The sequence below is a fragment of the Typopeltis vanoorti genome, chromosome 10 (assembly GCF_054136105.1).
Source record: "Typopeltis vanoorti isolate ZY-2024b chromosome 10, IOZ_Tvanoo_1.0, whole genome shotgun sequence".
NCBI lineage: Eukaryota > Metazoa > Arthropoda > Arachnida > Uropygi > Thelyphonidae > Typopeltis > Typopeltis vanoorti.
In genome coordinates, this window is record NC_143558.1 from 122,073,707 (window position 1) to 122,099,756 (window position 26,050).

Consider the following 26,050-nt stretch of genomic DNA (forward strand, 5'->3'; position numbering starts at 1 on the left):
TTGAGAAAGTGCAATTTTAAGCTAATGGATCAGGTTTGGAGCATCCAAATCCTTGAATTTCTGTAGCATGTCTTCCACAATCGTTTTATATTTGGGGTTCTTGTGGTTTCCTAAAAATTTGGTCACCACCTCTTTCAAAACTTGCCTGTCTTCTTTTTCAACAGTTGCCATTTTTTCTTCAAACAGTTTATCCTTCATAAGTTTCCTGATGTCAGGACTGATAAAAAATACCTTCTTTCAATTTTGCTGTAGATAATCCCAGAAATTTTGCACAGATGTATTTAAAACACTCTCCTTCTTTCGATAAAGCTTTGACAAAATGCTTCATCAATTCCAGCTTTATGTGAAGTGGACGTAAAAGAATTTTTTTCGTGTAACACATTTTTACTTCCAGGTTCTAATGTGACTTTTTCTGGCCATTCCTTCTTCTAATGATGTTTGCTCTCGATCTTGGCTATCCCACTCACACAAAAAGCACAGGCATTTGGTGTACCCTCTTTGTTGTCGCAAAATCATAGATATGATCCTTTCTTTTAGTGTTACATGGTGATCAGCATTCATTTTTGAAATTATGGATTCTATAACCATGTTAAAATAACTCTTTTTATTATCCCGACGTTTCGATCTTCATATCAAGATAATCATCTGGAGCATACATAAATATACAAGACAAGCTGCGTTACATTTCAAACTGAAAGCTAGAGAAACAATGATTTGATCACATGATACTCACTGGCATGACCACTAGTGAAAAAAAAAAAAAATTACATCAAGCTAGATTTAATTTATGATTACATGAATAAACATTCTTGCTTACAGATAGTTTTCCTTCCAGTAACAGTGATGTCCTATTTCTATTATTACAACATTGTAATAACAGTATTTAAAATTTTCATGGATGGACAGTTTGTATCTGTAAAATTATCTGTAAGCAAGAATGTTTATTCATGTAATCATAAATTAAATCTAGCTTGATGTAATTTTTTTTTCTCACTAGAGGTCATGCCAGTGAGTAGCATGTGATCAAATCATTGTTTCTCTAGCTTTTGTTTGAAATATACCGCAGCTTGTCTTGTATATTTATGTATGCACCAGATGATGATCTTGATATGAAGATCAAAACGTCGGGATAATAAAAAGAGTTATTTTAACACGGTTGTCGAATTGTAATAATAGAAATAACACATCACTGTTACTGGAAGGAAAACTATCTGTAAGCAAGAATGTTTATTCATGTAATCATAAATTAAATCTATCTTCATGTAAGTTTTTTTTTTTTTTCCACTAGAGGTCATGCCAGTGAGTAGCATGTGATCAAATCATTGTTTCTCTAGCTTTCAGTTTGAAATGTAACACAGCTTGTCCTGTATATTTATGTATGCTTCAGATGATGATCTTGATATGAAAATCGAAACGTCGGGATAATAAAAAGAGTTATTTTAACACTGTTGTAGAATCCATAATTTCAAAAATGAATCATAGTTATGACTTTAAGATCACCGCAAACTGTCCATCCATCATCATTGTACTTAAGTTTGCTGAGAATGAAGGCTAAATTTTCATATTGTTCTTTCAAATGCATGGAATGTGCTACTGGTACTGAAGCATACTTATTGTAATTATGGAGAAGCACAGCTTTGAGACTTCTTTTTGAGGAATTGATAAACAACCTCCAATCACTGACTTCATATTTTACATTGAATTTGCTTATCAGTCTAGGAATATCGCTACAATAAACTAAATCACCTTCCTCTGAAGAGTAAGGAAGAAAATCTCTTTCTCTATATTTATACCATGAGAAAGAAGTGCCAGGAGCTAACAAATTCTTTTCATTTAGTCTTGAGCCCAGCAGTTCTGTTTTTTTATCACTAATTCCCTGCATATGTAGCAGAAAATGTTAGGTGAATTTTTGCAACCTCTTGAAGCCATTACAAACCACTTAAAACACAGTTAAATGAATTTTAATGAATGACATCAACACTATTAGATGACACTATATAAAAACATTAAAAAACCACAAACACATTAAATTAAATCTTCACACTAACTTAGAAAATATGCCACCTTTCAGAAATATGATAACCTTAGTAGTCAACGACTAAAGTTCAACTAAAGAATCACACAGGAAAATGTACATGTCTGTGACAACAAGAAAGTCATCCGTTATCTCGGCGAATCAGATTCAAAGTAGCCACCTGCACTTTTATCTGCATTCCTCCCTCCCCTCCTATCTTAAGAATGAAAAGTTTTGTGGAAATTTCTTTATTTACCATAAAAAGGCACTTCAAAAAAGCACTTATACAACTAATTAGCTGTAAATAAAGGAGAATCAAAATAAATACCAATGCACTGAATTTAAATCCAAATACTACTAATAAAAACGATAAAATTAGAAATTGGCTAAAATTGGTGGGTGATGGAATTTTTTTACTATTTTTTTCTGAACTCAGCACCTAAAAATCTATAAGAATCAATTATTACTTCTCAGACAACTTTTCCATCGCAGGTCTGTGTTATCAGTAAAAACTGTACAATGGAAAATATCCCATATAATAACAGGAAAATTCTGTGACATATTTGATAGATCTGCAGTTTTTAATATTAAAAAACAGTAATCACAGGTTACTGTATTGAAAAACAGTAAAATTAGTTATAATTGGTGGTGAAAGATAGGTAATATTAGCGATTAAAGAGACAATTTTAATAGTGTATTCCAAATGTTATATAAATTGCAAAATTCATAATTAATTATTCATAACTGTCTTGGTATAATGAAAATCCATAAAAACAGTTTACTTACCTACTAATTTCATACAGAAAACGATCTGCTCTTGCCATGCTGTCTATTTCAGCACCATGCTCTTCCAATAATGCCTTTTCTTCTGTGCTTGGCATAAACTTCAGTAACTGAGAATTATAACATATTCTCATAATTAAAAAGCAGAATGTTTATTATTATTATTATTATTATTATTATTATTTTCCTCACCACCAACCATGGAGTCGTAAGACTCATCATTGGAGATCAGTGGTAGATAAAACAAAGTCTCTCATACCACTCCTTAAACTCATCCACCATTTGCACTTTAACCACCCTCTCAGACAATGCATTCCATGCTCCTACCACTATCCATATAAAAAACTTATTCACTACTTCCTTTTTCAACTTCCAAGGATGGCACCTGGTCATTGTTTCATCCCCTTGTTCTACCATATGAAAAATCTTTCCAGGGTCAATCAGATAATAATCTAGTGACCAGATCTGATCACAAAAATCTAGATGTGGTGAGATCAAAGCTTTATTACATGGAACCAGAACCTTTTATCTCCTGTGGTCAATGTTATCGTCAATACTGGAGCAGTTCTCTGAGTTGTCTTCAAAATTTTTGCAATATATCCACTGAACTTCAAACTTCTGTCATAGTCATCCCAAGATCACTACATCCTGCACTTCTCCCAGTAATCCCCATTTATTTGCTCACCTTTATAGCTTATTCAAGGCTTCTTTAAGGGCCAAAACATCAGTACCGTTACTAACAACCTTTCCCATCTTTATATCATCTGATATAAAGATGGGGAGGGTTGTTAATAATATTTGAAATAAATATTTAAAAAGCAGGGTACTGCAACCTCATGTACAACTCTCTGATATCTATCAGAAAGCCCAGTTACCAATTCAATCCATTCTGCTAACCTAATATCCAGACCCATATGTTGTAACATAAAAACCATCTTACCATGTGGAAATCTGTCAAATGCCTTTGTGGGAGAAAAAAAAAAAAAAAAAAAAAAAAAAAAAAAGGGAGAGAGAGAGACAAAACGCTCAGGTTAATGGCTCAGTCATTTCCACAACACATTCCCTTAAACTATATGGAGAAATTCCATCTTATCCCCCCCCCCCATCCATGTTACTGACATTTAACATACTCAGTATTCAAAATGCATTTCCAATTCTTCACCATTCCTTATTCCTCTAGGAATAAGGCCTGCTTTATCAGCTTAGCTATGTCTATTAAGTGATCATTAAATAGCTCAACTATGTCATTTTCCTCCTACTGGCCATATATTAACATTATTAACATCTGACCTCCATGGAGTCAGAGACTCATTTTGGGAGGTACATACAGAAAAAATATTCCTTGTGATTTTCTTTGGATTATGGCACTAGTCTCCTCTTGAATTAAAATTTTACTCTTTCCTATAGAAGTCGCCTTCCTAGCCTGAGCCTTAGATTCCTAATGCAACAGTTCTCCACCTGTCTCTCTTTATATTCATTCCATAATCTCTTTTTAGTGTGTGATTCATGTTTAATTTCTCTAGTCATCAATTTGATTTGAAATTCCTTTATATTCTTTACTCAAGATATAGAATCTGCGGTTGCTGTCAATAATCTTTTCTTAATTATCTCCCATGCACTACAGATCTCTCTTCCTTAAGTCCTTTCATTTATTGTATGATAGTTGGTTAAGATTAGGATGGTTAATCAAAAATTTTTATAGTCTTCTTTAAATTTGCATTGATTAATCATCCTAATCTTAACAATAATGGTGGCATAAAAATCCCAAGAATATGGGCGACACACATTCAGCACACTTAGTTCTTCAAGTTTTCCAGTAAACTCTTACTTCAGGACTTGAAGCAAATACCAGTAGATCATTAGTGTTTGGGAAACTGTGAAGGAATATTTGTTAGCAGCAATTGTAAGCTGTATCCTCAAGTGAAGAAGTGGACTCAGTTTGGTGTAAAGTGGATGACAAACAATATTAAACAGAAACTGCATGTGACAAAGAGGCTATGGAAGAGATATAAGGAGACAGGTGAAGAGCAGATGCATGAAAAATATAAGACATAGGCCAGGAGAGTGATTAGTATGGTAAGGAAGGCGGAACTGGAATATGAGAAGAGACTGGTCCAAAGAAAATCCTAGGGTATTTTTTAGCTATGTGGCCAGTAGGAGGAGAAATAATTGTGAAAGAATACAGAGGACATAGTGGAATTGTTCAATGATCACTTTATTGGAGTATTTCATCCTGGAGGAGTAAATTTTAATACTAGAAGGATAGGGCAGGTTCGAGGTTTAGAGATGCAGGAGGAGAGTGTGTTCCAAATACTGAGTACTCTAGATGTCAGTAAAGCTGTGGGACTGGATGGTATTTCACCACGAGTTTTGAAAGAATATGCTAAAGAACTAACAGCTCCATTGACCTGGCTTTTCAATGAAATTCTGGGTACAAAAAAGATACCCAAGATTTAAGATATTTAAGTTGCAGCACATAGGTTTGGATGTCAGGTTGGTCAACTGGATTCAGGATTGGCTGTCCGATAGGTATCAGAGAGTTGTGTATAGTGGGGCAGTTTCAAGGAGGCCCACAGGGTTCAGTACTGGGACCTATATTGTTTAACCTTTATATCATTGACATTGTCAGTGGATTGCAGGGGGATATTCAGTTGTTTGCTGATGATGTGAAGCTGGGAAGGGTTATTAGTAATAGTGAAGTTGTGGTAGCCCTGCAAGAGGATTTGAATAAGCTAGATAGATGGGCAAATGAATTGTTGTGTCAGTGTAATGCAGCAAAATGTAAGGTCTTGAGGTTTGGGACATCGATGGAACACTTCATACTCTATTGGAGGAGTTGTACTGGAGGAAGTGGGGAGGGGGAGATGGAGTTGATGATTGATAGAAATCTTAAATTCAGGGGACATATTGCAAAGGTGGTGAAGGTAACACAGAGGACTGCTGCAATACTGAGAAGAAGCTGACTTAAAGGGGATAAATTAACTGTGGAAAGGGTACAGATATGGACAACAAACATGGCTTCAGGAATGTACAATGTGAGTTATGAGGATCGGCTGAGGGAATGTGGACTGCAGAGTTTGGTAGATAGAAGAAGGAGAGGTGATATGATTGAGACTTTTAAACTGTTGAGAGGTGGTTATAGGGTTGACACTGGGGAGTTCTTTCACTTGGTTGAACAGCAGGAAGGAGATGACAAGGGGCCATTCCTGGAAGTTATGAAAGGAAGCTGTGGGCAAGAGGGCGAGGAGTGGTTTCTTTGCATGGAAGGTGGTTAAACCATGGAATGCATTGCCTGATAGTGGTGAGGTTTCCTAGGAGGGACCTCTCGCAATGAGTTTTGATGGACTTTGTGTTTTCTAGGAACAATATCTCGTGATGAGTCTTTTGACTCCATGGTGGCCTGAATAATAATAATATTTAATGTAATAGCTGTATTGAAGATAAGTTTGGTTTTATATCACATCCATGGAACATGACACTTACAGTTACTCATTATATAAAAATGTTAGACAACTACTGTGTGGGAATAATTAAAATAAGCCAACTACTCCACATATCAACATTTATTATTATTATTACAATGTAACACCTCCAAATAGCCCAAGGACTCATTGCAAAGGCACTGTACTCTACTCCACTACATACATCTCACTGTCTCCCCAACTACTTAATTCTCCAAGTACACACTATGACACATCTGCCATTTACCACCACCAACAATGGCATTCTTTTTTTTGTCTCTAAATTGCAGGTGTTCTCATGACTGATTTGCTTGTATGTGGGATAAAAACCCAAGTTTCTTGGGGGAAAAAAGCCCTGCAGCCTCTGTTTTGGATTGGCTAACTCATCTTAAATTAAAAAAGTCTGTATATATAGATAGATAGATAGATTCCTCTCATTACGATGACAATCGAACTTAAGTCTTTTCCAATTGAAGGGTGCCATGTTCTGTTGTTCTGCTGTGCTATGGAGGCACTTAATGTACTATTGCCTCTGTAGCACTTATATTGAGGTTATTGATAGGAATAAATATGTATGCACATTGATATATGAGCAACATAATCATTCACTACAGTGGGCTATAGCATTGCTGCTTTGGTCAATTATCGACTCCTGCCTGACCACTAGAGATAGAGGGACAGAGGAAAAAAATAAATGAATCCATAAATACAACTTGTATACACATGGAGCTCCATTAATAGCTGTTGGCTGGAGCTTATTTCTCTGTCTTGTTAATTTTAGTTTCATTTTTTGTCTGAGGAACATTAGTCTAGTATTGGCCCATAGTTCTATCCTTGCTAGTTTCTGTATTCAATATCAGATTATTTTGTCTTTTAGGATTCCACAGTTTGATTTTTTATAATCCATGTCACAGGATATTATTAGAAGTAGTTGAAATATGCCACATAATTGACTGGAAAGGCAACACTCATTCCTTATATCACACCAAAACCTGGTATGAATGAAAATTCATAGAAGTCTGCAGATGATAATCTATTATCCCAACTTCAAAAGGATGATGGCCTAAGAGTTCCAAGGATATAGATGGCCCACATGCTAGAATTTTGAGCTTGTAGCCATCACTCACAGATAATTTGCTGGTTGGTCATATAGCTAATGCTGCAGTACCTTCTTTAAACCATTACTTTGGAGACAAGCAAACAGCAAATAAATAGAATTATAGATGGAGAAATAATAAGAGAAATATATTTAAATTAAAAGAAATGTTAATGCCCCCATAGTGTAGCTGAAAGAAAAAATAATGTAACATACACATTTCACATCCTGTGACATGTAGAGTACAGAATCCCAGAAATCAAGCACATAGTAACAGAATTGCATACAGAAACCAGACAAAATAAAACTATAGGCATTATTAAACTAGTGTTTGAGGCAAAAATCAGATTCAGAATAATGGGACTTTTGAGAAGTACATCCTAGAAATTAGCTATTTATATAATTCCACACCCATACAAGTTGTGTTTATTGGTTGATTTATTTTATTGTTATTTATTTATTTCCTCCATCCCTAGCTAGAGGGCAGGCTAGGGTCAGCGATTTCCTGAAGTAGTTATGCTGTAGCTATTGCAGTGAATGATTATGTAGCTTGTTTTCCTGTGTGTGTGTGTGTGTGTGTGTTTATTCCGATGATGATACAATTACCTTAGAGATTTCCTCATTTGTCATCTTTAATTTAGAAAATGTCAAGTAGTTTTTTTTTTTAAGTTATTATCCCAACTTGTAATAATGTTAAATAATTTTTTATATAATTATTCCATTTGCACCTCAGTAACACAATTGGAAGAACGATGGTAAGTTGTGCCCTTCGATTGGAAAAGGCCTAAGTTCGATTCTCGTCATGACGAGAGGAATCTTTATATGGACTTTTTCAACTGAAGGTGAATTAGCTGATCTCGTACGGAGGTAGCAGGGTTTTTTTCTCCCGGAAACTTGGGTTTTTCATCCTGCATACAGACAAATCGGCCCTTCAGAACACACGCAATTTACAGACAAAAAAATACTAGCTGTGGGCGGTAGATGGTGTTGATGCGGGTGATTGATAATAGAGGTTCTGTGTAGTAGTGGAGCTGGAGAGTTGTACAGTAGGTGTCCTCTGCATGATGAGTCTTTGGACTCCTTGGAGGTGTCACGAATAATAATAATAATGAATTCTGATCACCATAACAGTGAAAGAAACAGTTACTCATGCTATTTTTAACTATGTGCTTTTATTTGTGTGTTTTTAATTTTTTCTGTTAAGTTTACTATTTATTCTGGTGAAGAAAGTGGCTATATCTCTTAGTTAATGAAAGTCATTCATAATAAAGTAATTTATATGATACACAGCCATCAAACTCTTTCATTATTTCTATTTTGTTACGGCCAGTTCAAGAAAAAATACATTTCAAGTCAAATCCTTGATAAGATCATGTGTTTAGTTTATTCTCCAAGACAGTTATATCACTTCATAATAGTATAAACTTACCTGTTCTACCATATCTTTAGGCAGTTGATCTTTACTGTCCATGCTGAGAATTGCCTTACAGATTTCTTCATTTGTCATCCTTAATTTGGAAAGTAATATGGTACAATTTTGAGCTCGTCTGCCATCAATCACAGATAATTCCCTTGTTGGTCGTACAGCTCTTGCTGTAATATCTTCCACAGAACCATTACTCTGCAAGCATGCAAACAGTAAATAAATAGAATAATAGACAAAAAGGATAATAAGAGAAATATATTGAAATTAAAAGATTTTTTAATTTTGATATAGTTGGAAGAATGATGTGATGTTCTCCCTTCAGTTAGAAAACACCTAGCTTTGATTCTTGTCATGAAGAAAAATCTTTATATGGGCTTTTTCAGTTGAAGATGATTAAGCTGGCAGTTAACAGACAAGAAAAGAAAACCATTTGTAAAACAGATTAGTGTAGTGGCCTCTTGCAATGGGTGCTGAGACTACATGAAGTTACTATATTATAATATTTCAATGCATGATTTGTTATATTTTATATGGCTTTGTTCCATTTGGAAATGATTTTAGCAGTACTATTTTGCAATTTGATTAAAGATCCTGAATATTGCAGCTGTAATTATGATACATTCTTAATATTAGCATTGAATCTGAAGATTTGGCGATAAACTCCCAGGTCAGAACTGCAGGTGATATTCATGTGGAAGTCTTGGCGAGAAAAGTATATATGTGGAACAATTAAAATTGTCAGGAGTCGTGGTGGAGTCTTGTAATCCAGACTGGACGGTTTAAAGGCTGGAGTCCTGTTTCCCAGTGATTCTGTGTTGATCGGATGTCTGCATTAAGCACAGCATCAATATGATATCTTCCCAGGAGTTCAGAGCAATCAGGTTGCCTAACGAGACGAGAACTGACCCAGGGTAGAGATGCAGATTCTATCAATGGGCTTCTATGATATGCTCTAGTGGGATTGTGTCTTGAATAGGTAATAAGAAACAGCTAGGAAACCAGATCCAAATCTTTTTTTTTTTGGATTATGAATGATATGTTAGCAGAAATGTGTGAAGAGAAAGGAGTTAATATATGGAATGAGTCAGAAGGACGAATTAAACTATATAAGAGTGACGGACTGCATTTGAATGATTTTGATGTGAGTCGTTTGGAGAAACCACTGCTGAAAGGAAGAGTAGTGAGTGTAGAGAATGAATATGAGCAAGTAATATTTTAAGGAGTGATAGTAGTGATGGTTATGATTGGAGAAGTGGGGAGCATGAGTGTACAGAATTGTAGGGACAAGGAAATAGGGAGAATCAAGGTAGACATAGGAAAAACAGCATGAACAAGAAAGGAATGGGATCAGCAGGATGTAGGAGAAACAACTGGATTTGTAGAAAGTTCTGGGATAAGTAAGGAGAAAAAGAAATAGCTCAAGGAAGGCAGGGAGAAGTTCACATATAATAATCGTTATATGATAGTGAAACTTATTGATCCAGATATGAGTTGATATTGTATACAATTGCTAGAAGTATCAGACACAAGGTAAATGAAATGGTTGCATTGATTGAATTTATTCACCAAAAACTTGTTGGAATAACTTAGACATGGTTGGATGAAAACATCCTGAATGAAAAATAGAGATGGAAGGTATGATGTTTTTCATGAGGATAGAAAGGGTAAAAAGTGAAGTGCTTTTAATGATACAGTAGGAGTTATATCATCCATATAAGGTAGAGATGCAAGGAGAAATAGCAGTAGTGGTTTTGAGACAGTATGGTGGGAGATAGGAAAATGGTGATCATTATGGGTAATTTTAGTTATGATAATATAGATTGGGTGGAAGTAAAGAAAATTAATTTTTTGAGTTTTTGACAGGGACAACCAGCTTAGGCAATATGAAACGGAGAGCATGTGAGAATCATGGTGTTGAATTTGATCACTTCATCAAAGGATGTCATTATAAATGACGTGATAAATCTCAGATTGGGAGAATGCCCATGAAGTGATTTCCTGGGTGGTTGCCAGCTGGTAATTTAATAAAAAGCTGGTCATTTTGAAAAGCTCAGAAGACAACTTGTAGCTGTATTATGAAATGAAGAGCTGGGTGGAAAGGAGATCAGTGCTGCTTCGGTGCTATTCAAGAGATGTTTAGCGAAAGCAATGTCTAAATGTAATCCAGGAGTGAGAAGGTTAAATAGGGCAGGGGTAAAATGGATAAATGAAGAGATGAAGCATGCACCACAGTGAAAGAAGGCATTATGGAGGCAACATAAGATGAGTGGTAATAATCAATTTCATGAGGAGTACAAAGAACAGGCAAAGAGGATGACTCAGTTGGTAAGGATGGCAAAAGTGCAATATGAGCAGCAATTAGCTAAAGATTCCAAAGAAAAACCCTAGTGGGTTCTTTTGAAATGTACAAAAACTTCTTTCTTTGTAAATTTACAAAAAAAAAGAAAAGAATTATGGTAGAATGACACTAGTTGGATAAATTTGTATTAGGATCGCTTCTGCAGGGGATTTATGAATGTGACATTGTTGAGAATTTGAGAGCAGTGGATGAAGAAGAAGAGAGATTGACTGTGAATGAGCAAGAGGTATATGGTATTGAGTAAACTAGATGTTAATAAGGCTGTAGAGTAGCTGTACTGATAAATATCAGTAAGTTATATATGGGGAAGCAATATCCCAGAAGAGGAAAGTCACCAGTGGTGTGCCTCAGGGTCTGTTTTAGGGCTATTGTTGTTTACGTGTGTTAATGATATTGGGCTAGATTTGAATGGGGATCTTCAGTTTTTTGCAGACGACACAAAGCTTGGAAGAACTATGAGGAGTAGAGCAGATATTGTGGCTTTACAAGACTTGAATAGACCAAGTAAATGGACACAGGATTAGGGATGGCAGTTCAATGTTGCAAAATTATTATTATTAACATGTGACCTCCGTGGAGTCAGACTCATCATGGAGGTACACACTATCGCACACAAAGGTCATCCAACTGTGTCTTAAACTAATTAAATGTCTCCACATTCACAACATGCTCAGGCAATGCATTTCACTCGCCAACCACTCTCCATGTAAAGAACCTTCACTCCTCTGCTCACATCCTCCTTTGGTTTTAAATGTGAGGTTTTAAAATTTGGTAAACAAAGACAAGATGTAGAATTTACACTTGGTGGTGATATATGCAGAGGAAATAAGAAATTTTGGGTGATGGTGGATATGGATCTAAAATTTAGAGACAAATTGACAAAATTCTGAAGACAACATTGCGAATACTGGCAAAGATGTAGGAGACACTGACTTGTAGAAGTAAGGAGATTCTGGTTTCATTATATAAGGCCTTGATTAGGCCATATAGGGACTACTCTGCACAGATTTGATCACCTGGTTTTCAAAAGGATAAAGAGATATTGGAAAGAGTCCAGAGGCAGTTGACTAAGGTGGTTTTTGGTCTCTGGAATGTTGAGCATGAAGAAAGGTTAAGAAGATGCAATTTACAGAGTCTAGTGAATATGAAGAAGAGGTATAATATGATAGAGCCATACAAGCTGGTAAGGGGTTGTTGAAGAGATTTTTTATAAAACAGTGGGAGTTGGGGAGAACAAGAGGTCATCCCTGGAAGCTGTATAAGGAATGTGTGAGCAAGAGAATGAACAGTTTTTTTGCATGGAAAGTTGTGAATGATTCGAATAGCCTGAGTGTGTGGTGTCTGCAGAGAATTTGAATGAATTTAAGGTATGGTAGCTGAACTGTGTGTATGACAAAGGGATCTCCTAAGATGAGTCTTTGACTCCATAGGATCTTGGGATTCATAATAATATCATTCATAATCCTTACTCTCTGTCTCATTTATCACTTCATGTAAGAACTGTTTTTCCTATCAGACTATTATATTTTATTCTTCTTAATAACTTTCTGCTATCCAGTTTTACATTCTCTTTGTTCCCAGTCAAGTCATTTATTCCTGCTACCAACTCATTCACACCTCATAATCTAGCAATCACCTAATATCCTCAATCATCTACTTATTCTACCTTCTAGAAAACAAGGCTTGTGCATCTTCTCATTCATCACACATCTAATAATTGAAACCCCATTGAACAGCACTCATGAGTCTTTCATTACCTTTTTCATCCAGACATCATTTGTTTCAGTCTTCTCACTCTTCCATACATATCTGCAGTTCTCTTCATTTCACTCTGCCTTTGCTTCATATGATGGAATGGAATGAAAGAACCCATATTCTTCATTTTGAATGGAAACGGTGTTTGCTTGTTTATTCTATTAACTACTTCAAGGTGTCTACCCAGTTAGCCTAGTGGCTATGTGCTTCGCAACCATATGCCTGGAGAAGGAGTGTCCTAGGTTCGATTCCAGTCAACAACGTGAGGAGCTTAAGGATCTTGCTCAGCCATAGCCAAGTTAGCCGGTCTTGGGCATGGACAGCAGGGTTTTTCCCCCAGTTTATCTGGGGTTTTTCATCCTGCAAGCAGGCAAACTGATTCCATGAACACATAGGATACAGTCATAGGATATAGTACTTAATAAATAAAAAACTACTATAAGGTAGGGCTATTTTGGTTCTTCAGTTAAATCCTTCTGTTTTATGTTGAAAGGGGAATATGATTACTAATAAACTTTGAACTAAGAATATACCACAGACAATTTGATAGAATTTATTCGCCTTGCTTAGTCAACTCAGAGAACTAACAGTTGAAAGTTTACTTTCAACTGTTAGTTCTCTGAGCTTAGAGTGGAATTGGTGAGTTAGTATGATGTTATTTCCTGGGCTACATATTTACCATTATGAGTTTGTTAATAATTGTCATTGTGAGTTTGTTAAATTTTAGTTGAGCCCAGTGCACATTCAACTTTTCACTGCTTGTGCAAATTAAATTGAGAGAAAGCATATGAGAGTGACTAATATTTATAATTTGCAATATAATAATGATTTGTTTTTATATGCTCACTGAATGAGTTATGTATATATTTACTGTAAATAATAATTGATTTATTAGATTATTTTTGGATATCACTAGTAGTCACTGACTTCAGCCGTAATAGATTAAAGTTCTTTGAACTAAGCTGAGTACTGAGTCTGAGATCAGTAATAATATTTCCGTGGGAGATGAAACTGGTTAGCATTTTGACAATCAACTAGGTGATTGAATAACAAAAGAAAATCATTCATCATCATCACATATTAAAACAAATACTTGGCCAGAAAATCTCTGGCCAAATATTTGTAAATCGTCATCTGCAGTGTCTCCAAGGTAACTCTGGTTAACAAATATTTCAGCTTCTTCAATGTCATGACATAATAGTGGCTTTCACTTTACTATACAAGATTTCCAAATTCTTACAGCCCTCCAAAATGTCTTCACCCCCCCCCCCCCCACCACCTAAAGAGAAACCATTGATCCACAAAATGCACTGTTTGTGTTGGTCAAACAGAACATTCTAAAGGGAGTGCATGTTCAGGGCACTTTAAACATGTTGAAAAGAAAGAAAAAAAGAACAACATAAATCTGATTTAGCTTATCACACAACCAGTGGAGACCATCCATTACTTTTCAAAAAACAGAAATGATTTGCATCAAACATAACACAACTGTTTAGTTAGCAAACTGAAGACTTCTGAAATGCTGCCTACTCCTGCTGAGTGCATAAGCATCATCCTGCATCTCTAGCTTTTTAACTCTTTTGTTATATAAGCCAATGCCTTGACAAAGTGTACCTGTTAGCACATGAAACTGGTTGAGATTTTTAGTTTACTAATGTTATTTATCATCATGTGGTTATTATACTAGAAATGTGATGAATAATAACAATGTTCTTCCATTAGAAATAACTGGGTGTATATCCCAGCTACTTGTGAAGAACCATTATAAGAGCTTTTCATCTGAAGATTAGTCAGTTGGTTTCATTTGGTTTCAGTAACATTTTGGAAAATGAAAAACGTTTTGAGAATGCTACCATTCTCAAACCTTTTATTTGATTATGATACATTAATGATGTGTTCTCCATTTGGCCACCACATGGTTCAGATATTAAATTCATTTCTCTTTTGCCTCAAAGCTAGCATGCTAGAATCTAATTCATTACAGAAAAAAAGATAACAATAGTTTGCCTTTCTAGACACTTAAATCACACATTTTCCTAATAGTGCATTCCTTTCTTACTTCACAGAAATCCTACCTACCTGGGTATGTACATTCACAAACTTTCCTGTCATCTTCCCTCTCAACAATACATATTATAAAACTACTGTTAGCAAAGCTACTGACTTTTGTTCCAACCAAGTTTTCCTGACAGCTGAACTTCCTTTATTCCTTGCCCCTTCATATCTGGTAGCTAAAATACTTATTCGTTCCTCCTTTGCATAGCCCCTCTCAACATACACATTATAGTGATGCTTTTACTCTTTAAAGAAATATAATCTCTACACTGATTTCAAACCTTATCTGCTTTTATCTACTCTCATACAGGTCATCTCTCTCTCTCTCTCTCTCAATTCCAGGTATACAAGGTTCTATGTTCTTGCAACTTGTCGTATTATGTAGAGGATCTGACAGCACGTCTTGTTGAACATAAGAATGTCTGATACCAAAACTATGGTCATTCAGGTCTATTAACTATGTTTTGTACATAGAATCAAATGGAGAGGAAAATTACTGTATTTCTGTCAGTCTTCACTGATATCTAACATGAAAGACTTTTAGATTCAGAAGCGGATTTGAAAACCCACCAAACCTCAATAAATACAGTTGTCTAAAACTTCCATGATTTCGGAAACATTAATTCTCAGATTTCCCACCTAATATCTAAGGCTACTTACAAGGACTCACAGAGGACATCTCCCATAAGACTTTAGGCTTTCAGTCATCCACTTATTCCACATTATCTTTCATACTCTATAGTGTATTTTTTGCATGTTATTACACTTCTTATATTGTATTCCCAATAATGTGTCTGTGACAGAGATGAAATATTGGATTATTAAACCTCTGGGTAATGATCTTCATTCCATTAAATCAAAGATGAGAAGTAAGTAACATTTATAAGAGCTTTTTAAGCTATAATAGTGAAGCACAAGTCATCCAGCATAAAAAGTATATACCTCTCACTTAATGTGTGACAAAATATTTGTCGACAATTATAATAATAATAATAATATTATTATTATTAATAATAATTATTATCATATGGGTATCTTCATGGAGTTAGAAGACTCATCACAGGAGATCCACACTAACCTTTGCGCACAATAGCTACCACACCTCTGCTTAAATTCATTCACTGGTAAGGCACTCACGACTATTTCTGGCAATCCATTAACTTCATTCACCACTTTCTAAGCAAATAATACACTCCTTACTAACTACACTCTTACATAACTTCCAGGAAATATTGAAAAATTTCTTTTGTGTCAATCTTATAGAACACATTTAGTCACTTATTAGTTTCTATAATGTCCCCTCTTTTCCACCTATAACTAAACTTTGCAACCCATACACACATACACACACCTTCAATCTGTCATCATAGGGAGCATTCTTTAGACCTGTCACTAGCTTAGTTGCTTATCTCTGGATCCTTTCCACCACCTCCTGACCCCCAGAAACCCAGGTGACCAAATCTGAGCACAGTAGTCAAGTTGCAGCTGAATCATAGCCTTAGGGATAATAACCTTTATATATTTATTTGTTTTTCAACATCCAAGTAATCCTTTGAGCTATTTTACCAACTTTTTCAGTATGCTCTCTACTTCAGTATACTTCAACTCTCTGTTCACCATTACCCCCAAGTTCCTAGCCTCATCAATTTCCTGCTATGGAGTCAATGATACACAGTATGAAACTTTTTCAACTGCAAAAGCGCATAACCTTACATTTTGCAAATTTATTAAATTGATGATTATTATCCTTTACCCACAATGCCAGTTTATTGAAATCATTCTGCAAGATATCATGCTGCAAGACAGCATGGATTTGCTAAAGGGAGGTCGTGTTTTAGTAATCTACTTACTTATTACAATAAAGTGACTGCTTCCTTGGACAGAGGAGAAGGATACACAGTAATATACTTGGATTTGGCCCCAGTCCAGCATGGAGAGATCACATCGAGTGAGTGGTATCAGTGGAACTAGCTGTAGATCCGGAAATGAGTTATTGTGTTTGTATACCAATGCTAGAAGTATAAGAAACAAGGCGGATGAAATGGTTGCACTAATTGCGTCTGTGCACCCAGAGATTGTCGGAATAAGTGAGACATGGTTAGATGAGGATGACATCCTGACAGGAATAGAGATGGAAAGGTATGATGTGTTTCGTGAGGATAGAAGGGGTAAAAAGGGAGGGGGAGTGCTATTGATGATAGAGAAAGAGTTATGTCCATACAAGGTAGAGATGCAAGAGGGAAATGGGGCCAGTGGTTTTGAGGCAGTATGGTGTGAGATAGAGGTGAATAGAATCAAATACTTGGTGGGATGTTGTTATAGACCTGGTAATGTGGATGGTGGTGATAGTGAAATGTATAGTCAAATAAGCCAAGCAAATAAGAAAAGGGTGATCATTATGGGTGATTTTAATTATGGCAATATAGACTGGAATGAAGAGATAGCAACTGGAAGTAAAGAAAATGAGTTTCTTGAGTTTTTGAGGGATAACTACCTCAGACAGTATGTAACAGAGGGCACAAGAGGATTAAGGGTCTTGGATTTGGTCATCTCATCGGAGGATGTAATTATCAATGAGGTATCAAATCATCCAGCAATTGGTGAAAGTGAACATGAGGTGATTACTTGGGTGGTTGCCAGCAGTGCAATGACCCCTGTGAAAAAAGGGTATATGTGGAACTACAAGGGGGGTGATTATGAAGAGCTCAGGAGACAGCTTGCAGGTGTAGCATGGAATGAGGAGTTAGCTTGAGTTTTTGAGGGATAACTACCTCAGACAGTATGTAACAGAGGGCACAAGAGGATTAAGGGTCTTGGATTTGGTCATCTCATCGGAGGATGTAATTATCAATGAGGTATCAAATCATCCAGCAATTGGTGAAAGTGACCATGAGGTGATTACTTGGGTGGTTGCCAGCAGTGCAAGGACCCCTGTGAAAAAAGGGTATATGTGGAACTATAAGGGGGGGGGGGGTGATTATGAAGAGCTCAGGAGACAGCTTGCAGGTGTAGCATGGAATGAGGAGTTAGCTGGAAAAGAGATCAATGCAGCTTGGGGGATTTTCAAAAAATATTTAGTGGATGCAATGTCTAAATGTATACCACGGGTGAGAAGGTTAAATAAGGTAGGTGTGAGATGGATGAATAAAGAGATTAAGCATGCAATACAGAGAAAAAGGGCATTGTGGAGGCAGCATAAGAGAAGTGGAAGTAACCAATTTCATGAGGTCTACAAAGACCAGGCAAGGAGAGTGACTTGGCTGGTGAGAGAAGCTAAAGAGAGGTATGAACAGCAGTTAGCTAATGAAGCTAAAAAGAAGAATCCTAGGGAGTTCTTTCGATATGTAGCCAGCAAAAGAAAGAATGATTATGGAAGGATGACATTGATTGGAGGAAATGGTATAAAGACAGCTGTTGCAGAATGTGTGGTGGAGATACTTAATGAGCAGTTCATAACGATCTTTCAATCTTGTGAATGTGACTTCATGGAGAGATTAAGAGCAGTTGATGATGGGGAGGAGAGACTGACTGTAAGTGAGCAAGAGGTGTTTGGGGAGTTGAGTAAACTAGATGTAAATAAGGCTGTGGGACTTGATAATATATCACCGCGTATTCTGAAGGAATGTGCCAGAGAGTTGACACCTGCCTTGACATATTTTTTTAATACGAGTCTTGCACTTGGTCAAGTCCCTAAAGAGTGGAAGGAGGGCAAGATTGTGCCACTTCATAAAGGAGGTGATCGAACTCAAGCATCAAACTATAGGCCTATCTGTGTGTCAGGTGTTGTGGTTAAGTTGTTGGAGAAGCTTGTGAGAACTAGGATCCAGAGTTGGGTTGACAACAGTGGTATAATCTTTGATGGACAGCATGGATTTGCTAAAGGGAGGTCGTGTTTTAGTAATCTACTTACTTATTACAATAAAGTGACTGCTTCCTTGGACAGAGGAGAAGGATACACAGTAATATACTTGGATTTCGCAAAAGCTTTTGATAGAGTACCTCATGATAAGTTGACAGTCAAACTAGAGCAGATGGGGTTGGATATTAGATTAGTGCATTGGATTGGAGACTGGCTATCTGATAGGTATCAACAAGTTGTGTATGGGGGTGCAATATCCAGGAAAAGGAAAGTCACTAGTGTAGTGCCTCAGGGATATGTTTTAGGGCCATTACTATTTAACTTGTATATTAATGATATTGGCGAAGATTTGGATGGAGATATTCAGTTGTTTGCAGATGATGCAAAGTTGGGACGAACCATAAAGAGTAATGAAGATGTTGTGGCCTTACAAGAAGACTTGAATAAATTGAGTGATTGGGCAAGCAAATGGGGATGTGAGTTCAATGTTGCAAAATGTAAGGTTTTAAAATTTGGAAAACAAAGATGGGATGCAGAATTTATGCTTGGTGAGAATATATTGTTGGAAGTAGAGGAAATAAGAGATCTGGGAGTGATAGTGGATAAGGATCTAAAATTTAGGGGACACATCGCCAAAATTGTGAAGACAACACAAAGACTTCTGGGAATGATGAGGAGGACACTGACGTGTAGAAGTAGGGAGATTCTTGTTCCATTGTATAAGGCTTTGATTAGGCCACACATGGACTATTGTGCCCAGATTTGGTCACATGGTTTTCAGAAGGATGAAGAGATGTTGGAAAGGGTCCAAAGGCGACTGACTAAGGTAGTTTCTGACCTCTGGAATGTTGAGTATGAGGAAAGATTGAAAAGATGTAATTTGCAGAGTCTAGTGGAGAGAAGGAAGAGGGGAGATATGATAGAGACCTACAAGTTGGTAAGGGGTTGTTATAGGATCAATGGTGGAGAAGTTCTACAGAGAATAGTGGGAGATCAGGGGAGAACCAGAGGTCATCCCTGGAAACTGTATAAAGAGGGTGTGAGTAGGGGAGTGAGAGGCAGGTTTTTTTCTTGCAGAGTTGTGAATGATTGGAATGCCTTGCCTGAGAGTGTGGTGTCTGCAAGGAGTTTGAATGTGTTTAAGACCCGGTATGATGAGATGTGTGTGAGATAAAAGGACCTCCTAGATGAGTCTTTGAATCCATGAGGTCTTGTTTAATAATAATAATATCTACACCATTATTTAAATTAAGGGGATATTAAATCCCACATTGTTTTAAAACCGAATAAGACACTCAAAGATTGGAATCAGAGAGTTTCATGCCAAATATAGGCTGAAACCAGTCTGGGTAGTGACCTCCTGCCATAATGTAATAACAGCATACATTTCCTAGGAAATGTGTTTTTACATTATGGAAAATACCAAGAATAGCGATCAGAACTTTACCACCTTTGCTGCGAGTTGCCTGGTATTGTACTACGTACTAGGACTACTTGCATTAGCTCACGCTAGTAATCGCCGATATTTTTATAGTTTACTACAGGGTGTCCCAAAATTCATGCAAGATTTAAATTTAGTGCCATTTGTATTGTAAAATGTTGATAACGAGAAAAAAGAGACAGCGTGACAGCTGACGGTTCAGGGTTATTAAAAATGGAGCGCTACACGAAAGAACAACGCATTTTCATTGTTGAGCAATGTTTTAAAAATGATGAAGGTTTGGCAGCTACAGTTCGCAATTTTCGTACAAAATATGGTCGGAATAGTGATTTAACTTCATCAACTGTTAAAAGATTAATTAAAAAATTCAAGGAAACTGGATCAATTAGTGATCTTATACACTCTGGCCATCCTTCAACAAGTCGTTCAACAGAAAACATCGAAGCAGTTTGTGAGAGTGTTGCTGAAGTCATGGAACATCAGTTCGGCACCGTGGTCTTGAATTGGGCATTTCGAGAAGCTCTCTATTTTCATGAGAATACGAAAGATTCTTATGTGAATCTTTCGTATTCTCATGAAAGATTCACGTAAGCATAAAGATGCTTACAAAGTTCAATTGACTCAAGAACTGAAGCCTACTGACCACACACAGCGAAGAGAGTTCGTTGAATGGATTATGGAACAACAACAAGTGGATGCTTATTTTTCGAACAAAATCATCTTCAGCGATTAGGCTCATTTTCATCTTGAGGGCTTCGTTAATTGACAAAATTGTCGCATTTGGGGTTCAGAAAATCCACAAGATTGTTGAGAAACAAATGCATCCACAACGTGTCACTGTTTGGTGCGGATTACCATGGATTATCATGCTTGCCATCGCGACATGATAATCCAGTTTTTTGTGCCTAAATTGCAAGACATGGATGTGGAAGACATGTGGTTTCAACAAGACGGTGCCACATGCCACACAGCCCAAGAAACAATTCAATTACTGCATGAGTCATTTCCTGGTCATGTAATTTCCCGTTTTGGTGAACAGGATTGGCCGCCCAGATCATGTGACTTAACGCTTGGACTTTTTTCTTTGGGGTTTTTTGAAGTCTAAGGTTTATGCCAACAAACCCACGCCTTGAAGGAGGAAATTGAGCGCTGAATCAACGAAATTCATCCACATTTATGCAAAACGGTCATGGAAAATTTCAACAAAAGAGTGCATATGTGCTAGCAAAGCTGTGGAGGCCATTTACCCGATATGCTATTCCATGCATAACCCTATACTGTATACTTTATGAATCAATAAGAAATTACAATTTTTAATTAAAAACCTGTGTTTTCTATCAAAATTACTTCTTCCGTGAATTTTGGGACACCCTGTATATTCGCCATGAAACTCTCTGATTCTTTGAGTTTCTTATTCGGTTTTAAAACAATATGGGATTTAATATTCCCTTAATTTAAATAATGTTTAAATCGCCGAAATGAAGCCTATTGGCTCTTTATATTTAAGTATCTACACCATCTTTATCAATTATTGTCCCCCCCCCCCACCAGTTTTGCAGCATCAGCAATGAACTGAATATCCTCTCCTTAAATCATTTCCATATCCTTAATATACAAATTAAAGAGTAGTGACCCTAATTCAGAACTTTTAAGACACTCCACTAATCACTCATTCTCCTTGATTCCACTCTGTCATATACTCTATTGTCGATCACCCCCCCCCCCCCGATCTATGGCACCAGTTTATATCCATTCCCATTTGCTTCAACTTTTGTAATAGTTTTTCATGCAGTCAAAGTCCAGCAGTATCATGTTATAGCCATTTCCTTATCTAGCTCAGCTGTCACTCTATTATAAAATGTGAGTAAATTACCAATTGAAGACCTACCTTTTTCAAAGCCTATCTATCCCCTGTACAGTATCATATTCCTATCTGCACATTCCTGGATTTTATCTTTAATCAACTTTTCCAATAGATTAATTTTCACTCCTGAGATACTAATAGGTCTGTAATTTGCTACTTCTGTCCTGAAACCGCTTTTTTTTTTTATAATGGAACTATCTTATCTTACCCTCTTTCCATTTTCTTTGAACCTTGCCAGAGCTGAGACTTAGATTAAACAACTTTATCAGAGTTGCCAATTTTCTTGCATATGCTTGGGCTGAAATGCCATCCAGTCTGACTGCTTTATTCACATCGATATGTCTCAATATGCAGAGCACCTGCAGTTCATCTACCTCAGTTGTCACATCAGTCTCTGTGCAACTGCAAAATCTCGACATATATGATACACCCTTCAATTCAAGTGATCACTTAGTAACTCAAGCCAGCAAAGGTTGGTCGATTGGTAGAGCCTCTGCTACTAATGGCTTGCAAAAAGTTAAGTAAGTTTGAGTGCGGCTAGTAGTTGGAAGAGGGTCAATCATTCGATGCTGTTGGCACACTCTACCTCAATGAGTCTTTGGACTCCCTGGAGGTGTCACATAATAATAATATATCTTCTGCTTCTGTCACCTTCTTATTATCAGAAGTGATTAAAGTTACCTTTCCATAACTTTAATTAATCATCATCAAATTCCTGATATATATACCCTCAAGGGGTGTACAGGATATGATAGTACTACATGAAAAATTTACATCATTACTAACTTTCTATCTACAATTTTCCTCCAAATCAGTCTGTTACCTGTCAAGACTCCAATATTATCATAATCCACCTATATCTTGTTCTTCCTCTGGATCTTTTCCCTTCCAACCTTGCAGAGAACACTTGTTTTACTAATCTTTCCTCTCCCGTTCTGCTTAAGTACATACCACCTGAGATTAGCAGAGCAAATCTCAGGTGGTATGGTCACTTTAATTCATAACATAATAATAAAAAAAAAATTGGATTACTTTAGCTTGATTAGCTAATTATCTCTCATAATCTGATATAGCTTTTCTTACTATACTAGCCACCCTTCTTACCTGCACATTTTACTGCTCATGAGTATGCTAATCACCTTTTTTTTTAATATTCCCTCCACAATGTTTTCTTTTTCTGCAGCTCCTGCTTTATATTCATACTCATTCACTTAATCCCTACTTGGTTCATCCTCCTAACCCTCAGTATGCTGTTGCTGCTTCTCTCAAACATTCCCTGACCACTTCTGATGCACTGTTGGCATTATTTTCTTGTAGATTCTTAAACCATGTTGCTGCTTCAAGTAATGTTATTCTTCTGTAGTGTAGATATTCTGATGAAAACAAATAGATTAGTTAGATGATTCATATTCTCCCAGAAACCCAGGCTTTTCACATACAGGCAAATACACTCAATTTACAAACAAAGAAATACTGTTAATGGAGATGCTGCTGCTGCTCGGGTGGTATGGTCACTTTAATTCATAACATAATAATAAAAAAAAAATTTGGATTACTTTAGCTTAATTAGCTAATTATCTCTCATAATCTGATTTAGCTTTTCTTACTATACTAGCCACCCTTCTTAGGCAGTAAATGGTATTGTGTGTTGATGGTAGTAGTATTAGTTGAAAGATTAAGTAAGGAAGATGGTGGGTTGTGTACAGTAGAGTAGAGTACCTTTCCATAATGAGGCCCTGGTCTCCTTAGAGATATCACATGATAATAATAATAAAGTTGAACCGTCTTGAAACATGGAAAATAATTTCATGTAGTAGTAGTAGAAGTAGTAATAATAATAATGTCAGCCTTTACTGGCTGAGTGGTTATGTTTCTGTTCTCCAACTAACAAGCTGCTGGTTTAGACAAAAGTAGTGCCATGGGCATATATGTTTCTGAATGTTTTTAGTTCAAAGTTTCTGAATGTTTTACCTCACATTTGGTAATGATTTTCATTACCAAATGTGAGGAGCCTACCTATTTAAGAGTCTTGAAGTGATATAAAAAGTACAAAATAAATAAAAATATGTAAAATAATAATAAAATATAAACTTTTAGCCCATCCTTAGTGTTATTATTAGTGCATTATTACAACCTGTAATACATGTGTGTGAGATTTACATAAAAACAATAAATTAGCATAATTTTATACTTTGTGTCTATGTAGATGTCACCCTCACACACTTCACATCGTTCTATATAACATTAAATTAATTTATAATTATTAAAAGAAGACTTTCCTCAAGATGTTTTGTATTTCATAAAAGTTTGAGCTGAGGCAAATTTAGTTTAATTTGAGTCTTGCTAATCAGGATAACTATTAATATTGACTACAAGCAATTTGAAATGACAAAACACACACCTGTTGCTTTTGATAAGCAGAGAATGTTTTATCGAATTCTCCAAGGTCAATGTCCCTATAAAGTTTCGATTCATCAATGTCTGCCCACAAAGTTCCTTCCACTCTGTTCTGTGGAGAAGGGAGAAAAAACAAGAATTACTTCTCTTTGAATTCAACTTACAATGCTAGTAATCATTTTCCTTTCTTTTAGGGTTACACGGTGATCAGCATTCATTTTAAAAATTTTATGGAATTTACAACCGTGTTAAAAAAACTTTTTTTATTATCCCGTAATCTAGTAATCATTTAATATTTATATCTACTTTAAATAATATAATGCTACATAGCACGTGGATATACATACGAGGGGGGGGGGGAATCTGGAAAGTTCTGATAAACACCCACAACAAAAATGATATTCAAGCAACTGATATAACCACAAGAAAGAACATATCTTAAAATCCTTCAGCCCAATGTTTCATAAAATTGTAATCAGTTTTTTTTTTCCTTTTAGGATATATAAGAAGACATAAAATTAATTTTTGTTCTAGTTGTATATCAGAACTTTCCAGAACCCCTTGTACATAAAAGAAATTTGTTTATCATATATGCAAAACTTTTTTTTTTTTTTTAACCTATCATTATATAAATGCTTCTTTCTACTCATTTCTGTATTTCAAGAGTTGTCTGATCACACTACGAACAGAAAAAAACAGTATCAATTACTTCAGAATTATGAAGAGTTTCATCTCATGATAACAGAAAATTCTCTGGCTTAATAAGAAAATTGCAGATAGTTACAAGGGGCATGAACATATATTCATGCAGGCATAAAATCACTTACTAAATATATTTATTTAGTAAATGATTTTAACTTAATCTGATTTAAATGACAAGTTTGTGTAGCTCATTCAGCTTTGGTGATGTCCTTTGGTTGAAAATACCTAAGTTTGAATCCTTTCTAGGATGCAGAGAACCTTTATCAGGGTTTTCCAGTTGAAGTTCAGTTAGTCAGACTCATACAGAGATGGAAGGTTTTTTTTGGTTTTTTTTCCTGGAACTGGGATTTATCATCTCGCACACAAACCAGCTAGCAAAACACACACACACACACAGTATATAGACATAAAAAACCTCAGGAATAAGGATTAACTATTCTATTCCATAGGAAATAGTTTCAAAAGAATGGTAGGTACAGCGTGGGTCTGCACACGACAGTAAAACAGACAGAATTTAAATGAAACTGTTATGGATTGTCAAACTTGCAATAAAGAATAATTAATTAATTCACTGCAACAGACTGAAATCTATTATGTCTAAAATATTTAAATATGGCTTCAAGTAATATGTTGAGGTGACCTAAATATGAACAGAAACAATGTTTCTGCTTTTTAAATCTACATAAATTGCACATGTAAGATGTTCATTGTCAAATTTTATTGAATATGAATGTCTACTAGATTTGTGAACAGTATAGTGCACTTCTTCATGAATTAAAAAAAATACATAATTGAGTTAAGTGGCAAATAAATTAAGTTAAAACATAAACAGAATATT

At 35.9% G+C, this 26,050-nt stretch overlaps 1 protein-coding gene and 1 pseudogene across 1 annotated transcript in view; one reads left to right on the plus strand and one right to left on the minus strand.

Annotated features, from left to right (window-relative positions):
- LOC150102751 (disheveled-associated activator of morphogenesis 1-like) overlaps positions 1 to 26,050 on the minus strand; it is a 527,894-nt gene that overhangs the window by 102,987 nt on the left and 398,857 nt on the right. Inside the window, exons 16-18 of the mRNA XM_090398621.1 lie at positions 24,515 to 24,622; positions 8,784 to 8,975; positions 2,801 to 2,907 (exon numbers count right to left, since the gene is read on the minus strand). Of these exons, the coding sequence (XP_090254747.1) occupies positions 2,801 to 2,907; positions 8,784 to 8,975; positions 24,515 to 24,622 (407 nt within the window). The remainder of the gene's footprint in view (positions 1 to 2,800; positions 2,908 to 8,783; positions 8,976 to 24,514; positions 24,623 to 26,050) is intronic.
- Positions 9,518 to 9,794, plus strand: LOC150102752 (signal recognition particle RNA; annotated as a pseudogene).